The 8052-nt window shown below is 37.9% G+C and overlaps 1 protein-coding gene across 1 annotated transcript in view; it reads right to left on the bottom strand.

Annotated features, from left to right (window-relative positions):
- Positions 1–7978: 7978 nt before the first annotated feature.
- The window catches only part of CDYL2 (chromodomain protein, Y-like 2), a 24954-nt gene continuing 24880 nt past the window's right edge, over positions 7979–8052 (bottom strand). Inside the window, 1 exon segment of the mRNA XM_010182765.1 lies at positions 7979–8052. This exon segment is cut by the window's right edge and continues 31 nt beyond it. Coding sequence (XP_010181067.1) covers positions 7979–8052 — 74 coding nt within the window.

Here is an 8052-nt window from a genome sequence, read left to right as displayed (position 1 = left end):
CCAACCAGTGGGCATGCTGCTGCCGATCAGCAAAGCCGTGCTCATCTGACCTTCACCCTTGAAACAGCAGGGAATCCCTTGGCAGCTCAGCTGGCAGGAGTCTGGAGTTGCTGCTCATTATGAGCCTAATGGGGAAAAAGTGGACTTGGAAGGAATTGTTCACCAGAGCCTGAGTCCCTGCCATGCAGCTCGCTGCAGCTGCATACAGAATAAACAAGTGAGAAGGAAGATAATTCAGATCTTGAATAATTAGGCATGGGAAGAGTTTTACGTGAATGCCTTTATCCATTTAATGAACCTCTTGTAGACAGCGAATACCCTAGAGCCTGGAAGGCAGCATATGTAATCACTAACCAGAAGGCTGGAAGGACAGCAGTATGAAATTGCTGATCTTTTTGGAGTAATACAAATGGTAGCACTCATTTACAGACACATCAGAAACACATTTCTGGATGACTGTGAATAACTTACTTGTAGATTACAGTAATTAACTTAATCCTAACAAGTCAAGGTCGTTGCTTACTGTTTAAATAATTTTTTGTTATAGAAACTGATGTTAGATGCAGCTTTTTAGCTAACAACTCGGGAGGCAGTGGCAGTTCAATAGCCCCTGATTCAAACATGACTCTTGGTTGTGAAGAGCATTTTCACTTTTCTGTTCACAGTTGTTCACCAACATATTATGGCCAATATATAAAATAAGTTTCACAGATGTTACGTGATCATCCAGAATCCAAGTTGATAAATGTGACTGAAGAGGAAGGTTAAAACACAGCAGAGCATGTCTTTCTACTAAGTCAGTGATAAAACAAAAAATGTTGAATTTTATTCAGAATTTCTCAGACACTGCTGTTAAATTTTGAACTAACAATATGTAATCCTGCCTTCCATGCTAATTATGTCTTGGATCAGTGCAACATTAGTTTTTGAAGAAGGTAACTACAAGACATATGCACTATTATGGTGAAGAGTTTGCTGTGGTATGTGTCAACCACTGGGTTTGATGGAGAAGAACCTGAAGGTGGTAGGAGGATCTCCATTGATGTTGCTGGGTTTTGACTTCGATTCGCTGAATTTGCTCAAGTGATACCAGTGCCAGGAGTTTTAAAGTAACCCTCTGCATTACTGCCTTCTGCTCGGTGTGGCTGCTGTGGGGAAAGTGGTATGGAGGGTTAAGTTACAGGTTTCCCTTGGGGTCATGCCACTCCATTTTTGCTAGGAATGGGACATGAACTCACATTGACAGGACTGTCACATGAAAACCTCAGGAGTTAAGTGACCTGTCCTGGAAGGAGGATATTTGCTTATTACATGGAAATTTACTGAATGACAGGTGAAATTGTAATTCCTAGGATGGTCCTGACTCATTAAGTAACATTACAATTTTTGTGACAAGAATTCGCTAAGGATGACATTCTGTAGATTACGGCATAATAGAGACTGCTGTAGAGTTTAAGAGAATTAAAATCAACCCCCCCACCCCCAGCCCTTCAACAATTAGGGCTGCTTTCTAATACTACAGAGCTGGAGATCATGTATGTGTTTAGATATTCCTCTGCAAACAGTTTGTAGCAGAAACTTGGCCCTTACACCATAGAGACTTTGTGTAAAACTCTACATTGTTTCTTGTGCATTTCTGCTCTTTACTTCATGCTCTGTGTAAATTAATTTATTCCCTACTAAATGATAAATTGTGTCCTTTTCCTGAAATGAAAATTTCCCTCTTTCTCCTCTGGTACCTTTGACAGTTCCAAGTGAGGATTATTGTGTCAAGGCAGATGGACTTAATAATTGGAATTCAACAAAGTTCTATATGGTTCTATTTTTATTACACATCTGTAATGGGCAAATTTTGTAAAACCAGGGAAGGCATAGCAATTAAAGCCAAGTGGTGCTAGCACAATTCAAATGGTTTGAATACTAGAGTGGGTTGTTACTCTGGCTTTCTTAGTAATTTGAAACACTCTTCATCCTCTGCATGTAGATTGGCTTTGAGGATAAGTCAGACATCAGAGTAATGAACAGATGCATTACCTTTTATTAAATTTTATAATCTTCTGAAGGTGTTTCATGAAAAATAAGGCACCAGGGAGAGGTGAATTCCTGAAGTTAATATGCACAGAATTTCACCCTCTTTTTTCCTCCTCAACCAAACTGTCCCCTAGTCCGACTTCTGAGATTTGATTTGCTTTGAACCCCCAATCTTAAAATGACGTCCTTCTGTTTTTCTCATGTATTTTCATTTTCTGTTTTTTTCAGAACCTCTCCTTGTTCTTTCCATGTGCAATACTGTTTCTGTCTGTTACTCAGAACTCAAAATGGAAAACGACGTCTTAGTCAATGTAGAGCTTTGACCTGTTTGGGCACTTTTAATGTCTGAAGTGGGATCAATACCTTGCCTGTTGTTTTCAACACGCAATTCATAGACTAGACTTTTGTCTGCTTAAATCTGTAGACCTTCTTTATATATACATAGCGAGTTCCTCTTCCATATTGTTTGTTGGTGTATTCATTTACAGCAACAAGGGCTAACATTTATCTTGCTTTAAAAACCTTTGACTTATAATATTTGGATGGATTGTAAAATTTTAAGTAATTTTTGCTTTCCTCGAAAAATGAGTTATTTAAAATAAAATTTGAATATTGGCTATGTATATTAAGACCAAAACTTATCAATAAGACTGTTAGACGAGAAAGGTTCATCTTGTGCATGTTGCTTACAATCCAGTGCAAACTATGGTAAGTTAATTCCTGACAAGAGTCACTGTAATAAATAATTGGATTTGTTGATGGAGGAGCAAGACTAAATTGCTCAATCCCCTGCTCTAAATAGCTGACCACAGTTTTTACTAACAGTGTCTGTCAGTTTAAAGCTAACCAATATGACTGCTAGAACATAACTGCCCTTTGAATCAAGTGAAGGTCGTTTTTTTCAGACTGCTGTATAGGTGGTTTGGGCAACACTGGCTCCCTGTAACAATACCCTTCCTTTTCTGCCCTAAGCAGAAGTAATTTCCAGTTACTCTCCTAATCATGAGAAGATAACATGATTGGAAACGGCATTCATGGACGCTACAGCCAAATGGTCACCTTGTATACAGGAGACCCCATGGAAGGACTGCAGGCTACAACCATGCAGGAGGGCCACAGGGTGATCCAGCTTCACGCTGCACCAAGGGAGCTCTGAATCTTGGCCTCCCTGGCAAACACTGCTTCAAAATCAAATTCCCTCGTGGAGCCAACACACTGCATGCAGTAGTTGGTTCTGGGCAGACGTGCTTAGGTGAAGTGCACACATCAAACAGAGGGGGTGATCTAGAAGTGTGTGTAAGACAGTTCTTGGCAGTTTTCTTGGATTTGATTATGAAATAATAAACGAGATGGATCGTGCTGAATGATTTCAGGGAGTTCCTACTGCAGTGCCTTTTAGTGTCCTGTTTTTTGCCATTTGGAAAAAAGAAAGTTTAATTTATCTTTCAAAAAGCTTGCTGCATGCCAGTGTATGATAGCTTTATCATATATAATATAAGGGTCTGTGGCTACTACTTACCACATTCATGCTGATTATGTAGAACTGAAAATCACTGCATTGAAATGAAGTTTCAATGTTTTTATTCAAAGCAGCTTCTCACAATGTATAAATACTGCATATTAACACACATGAAAAATACAACTTCTAAGGCACCCAGAAATGTGTCCATACACTAGTTACAGGACCATCAACAAATAAATTGTGTACAATTTGATCTAGACAGTCAATATTTGATATATCAGAAGATACAAGTCCCTCAGTACTGTACCAGTTTCAGAAAATATTTACAACACTGTGATATAGGGGTGCCTGTACCCTTATAATATTATAATATGTACTCATCATTACAAATATTAGAAACTGTTTTAGTCTGTTCCATGGCGTTCTGACAAAATAACTTAAGGGCCTAATTCTCAAAGTTCTACAATTAATTATTTGTGCAAGTTCTGAAAATAAATTTACATTGACGTAATTTGTGACTTTTTGGTTCTTTGCTTCATCTCAGAGGTTTGGTAATAAGCCTTACCAATAGACATGCCATCCTAGCTGAACGTCACTCCCTTCCCAACTGCTCAGTGGATACATCTTTTCCCTTGCACTGGACACGGATGAGAATGCAGAGTTTGTAGCAGAAAGAGACTATTCGACCTTCGGTACAAATGTCAAAGTAGTTCACTGGCGAAGGAGCTGATGCTTTGTTAGAATAATGCAATTCTTTGGTCCTCTGGTTTTATGGAAGGCATAATATTTGTATTCACTAAAAACTGAAATCCTGTCTGTGAGTAAGCAAGCTAGTGAATGACTTTCAGTGTAGTATTTAAAGTAGCAGTAAAGAGATTTAATATGGCTTAAAACATACGGTTAACTGGGCAGACACAGATAACACAGCTAGGATACCGAGTACCCAAATGTACTATGGTTAAGATTGTCTTTAAGTCTCTTATGTAAACTTCTTTAGTGTCTCCTAAAGAGCGCTGGCTTTAGCCAGATTTGACTTTTATAGACCCAGCCACACAAAGCCTGAGATTAAACTACTGTGGCTGGGAGCACAAATGCACAGTTTAAATATAACAAAGCCCATGCTGACAAGTCTACCTATGTTGTTTAAAAGAAACAACCCGTATTACCCTTTTCACAAGAAAAACTTAAGGCCCTGTACTCTGATTTGCTAACTTTCCTACAGCAATTATTTGGGGAAGTCCTTAGCACTACATAAGCAATTATGTAGCTTTAAAGATTTCTTGTACCTAATGGTAAGGCTTATTCACAAATGCAATACATTTATAAATTACATTAAAAACTGTAAAGGCTGGCAAAATAATAATAATTAAAAAAACCCAACCAAACAACATAAAACAAACCCCAACCAAAATTGTCTGTTAATCCCTAACATTAAAAGAGCATTTTATTCTAATGAAAAACTATTGGCACAAAACCATTATATTATTGATTAAAAGAACAGTTAATAGTAGTGAAAAAGATTGCCTAAAACGCATACCCTAACCTACCACAGAAATATAAAAGTTTATATTTTGAAAATATATACTGTATTAAAGTTTGTAAGCTTATTCATTTAAACAGAAACGTACTGAAATAGTAAACTAAGCAACACTTATCTACAGCAAAAATATACATGCAGGACAACACAAAATAAATTGCTTACCTTTAATATCTACAAATGCAAAACTGTAGATTTTTAAAGATTGTACAAAACAATTTACACAAGAATAAAATAACATACTTAACAACAAATTGCATTTATAACCTTAAATACTGTGGATATTAGTAAAGGTACCCAGACTAATATGTACAGTACATCGAGATATCTGAATACCTAGTAAGGACAGAAACACAAGAGAAAATTGATTCTGGTCTTTAAATACCGGAAAAGAAGCTCTTGACATTGTTACTACTCTTTTTGAAGGGAAAATAGATTCCATGAAAACTAGATTGTAACTGTATAGATATGAATAATCAAAAACGTTAACTATGGTTAGCGCTCGCCGTAATGGAAAAATAATTATAGAAAATGTACTTCAATCATTCCTTTGTCATAAAAAATGCTAAGATACAGGTATCTGAAAATTCAGATGAAATGATGCAGTTTAAAGGTCTAACGAGTTATGATTCTTCTCTCTTTGAAAATCTCATGAGGAAAGCATACCTTCACATTGCTGAGCAATTTTTCTATATTTATCTACAAAAAACAAGCATAGTACTGAAAGAAACTTCCTAATATCTTACTAGCACATGACTAGGAGTTATGGCTCTCTGGACAGGAATAAAGGAAATAAAGGAAACTGAGGAATCATGGTACTTTCCATTGCTTTTTTTTCTTTTTTTCCTGAAGTCAGATGCTGGAGGCCTGATTGTGCAAACACGTATGCATGTGAGTGGTTTTCACTCAGTAATCCCTCTCATTCGAACGCGCCTGCCACACAGGACACTCGCTGGCACACTGGCACGGCAGGGGGCCAACCAAGTCTCCGCGTCTGCGCCCTGTGGCATTGCTGGCAGGTTGTGGACATAAGCATGAATATAAAACACGTGGTGCATCTATCACTTCAAATAGTTACTGAAAGAGTTCTGCTACAGACAAGTAAAAATAATGAAGTTACTTGTTTTGGTAAGTTTTCTGAAAGCATTTACATCAGGCTAAGCAGAAGCCAGATTTTGTCTTTTTAATGAACAATATCCATGAGAACTTGTCTTTAGGGTACTAATTTCCTTAAAATTCAGCAGTACAATGAGGCCATGGAAACAGCACTTGTAATTATTTGTGGAAAAAGATTACATTAATGTGTTGAAGGCTTCTGTTTGCTATAATCACCTGTTCGTTAACTTTACAACGGCTTTCTTGAAACTCTTCATGGAAATACTGGGAGGGAGACAACTTAGCAGCCTCATTTGCAGAGGCTGAAACCATAACCAAGTCGCTGAGCTCAAGGACAGAGAGCAAGTGCACAAATAACACAGCAAACAAATGTGCAAAGCTTCTGCTTCAAGAGGTTTTCATTTGGGCGTCCTAGAATGGCAGGTGAAGTCACAGAGCATGCCTGTGTTATTTCCATATTAACTGCCTTACTAGCAAGAAAGAAATGAGAGAGATCCAGTGTTCAGAAGTCAGTCAGTGTCACTGAAAAGTACTAGGATCACATTCTAAAATAGCAGATTGGATTTTTGTCATTTAATGTGGCCTGCTTTTATGGATAGCCATACGTTCTTGTAACAGATGGTGGGGTGGCCAGATGTGGAGAGCTGGGAAAAGCAAAACAAAACCTCTCCCTCCACATAGTTCAATACCTAGCACCTTGTATAAACTGTTGGCCCACACCCAAAGGCCTCCAGAGCAGAAATTATCTCACACCTGAGGAATCAGGCAACTAGACTAAGGCTCATAAGGATTTGCTTTTCGACTTCAGACCAAAAGGAGCTGTTAAAACCTGAAAAACAGTACGATGCCACACAACGGCACCACTCACCCTGTTACTGACATCCGGCTAACAGGAATATAGTAAACATAAATAAAGCATTTTGTTGGCAAGCCCTTCAATGCTCCTCAAGAAGGCAGAAAGTGACGGGAGACTTAGGGGGGACTCACTGTTTCAGAATCCACTTTTTTCCCCTTAACCCTGGCAAATGAATCTATTATTTCATACATTTTTTGTGCAATTTTGCACATAGAGGAGCACGCATGTGATGGTTTCTTTTACTGCCCACAGCATTCTGTGTGTTTTTCATATATTATTTATTCTTCTACACAATTTGCTGCTAAAAATGTGTTTGCAATCTCATGTGATGCTATTAATTCAGTTGAGGGAAGTATGAAAATAAGATCTGTGATCAATAAACAGCTGAATACGAACACAAAATAAATAAGTTAAATAAATTCAACAAAGGAAAAAATCCTAGTAGTTTTTGTAAAACTAACTTTACATATTATACATATAAATTATCAGTTTTTCCCATTACACTGTTAGAACTTAGATAAAAACAATTAAAATATTTCTAAAGTATGGTGTTTGGGTCTACAAAATGTTGTGCTGACCCAGTTTTTAGATTGAGCCCTCTGTGTCAGCCCAGATGTGTTGCAACAGCAATAAGTTAAGGACAGGCAAAATAAACCATTACAGATGGTGTGCCTTACTGGGCCTCAGTGGTGCTTTTCAGCACATGGAATGTATACTTCTATCGGGATGAGCATGTGAAAGATGCAGCCCTCTGCAGAGATTATGTGCACTGAACAAGCCTGCCTACGTCTCGGTTACACGAAATCAAACCAGCTACAAGCAGCTGTGTAGCTCACAAGGAAATCGACACAACCATAGGTATTAGGATACACTGTCACAAATTCCTCAACGATGCATTGCCTCTGCTTTTCAAACACAGGTAATGTTTGACTCTGTTCACAAGTGAAGTGTTTTCTCTTTAAATTAGGCCAAGACATCAGACTTCATAAATTTTGTCTTGCAAGTAGCTGAATAATGAATCCAGTCCTTTGGAAGAACTCCACAGCTGCT

The sequence above is a fragment of the Mesitornis unicolor genome, unplaced genomic scaffold (genome assembly GCF_000695765.1).
Source record: "Mesitornis unicolor isolate BGI_N332 unplaced genomic scaffold, ASM69576v1 scaffold9074, whole genome shotgun sequence".
NCBI classification, from domain to species: Eukaryota; Metazoa; Chordata; class Aves; order Mesitornithiformes; family Mesitornithidae; genus Mesitornis; species Mesitornis unicolor.
Note: the sequence above shows the minus strand (reverse complement) of the source record. Positions and strands in the feature narration are given on the sequence as shown.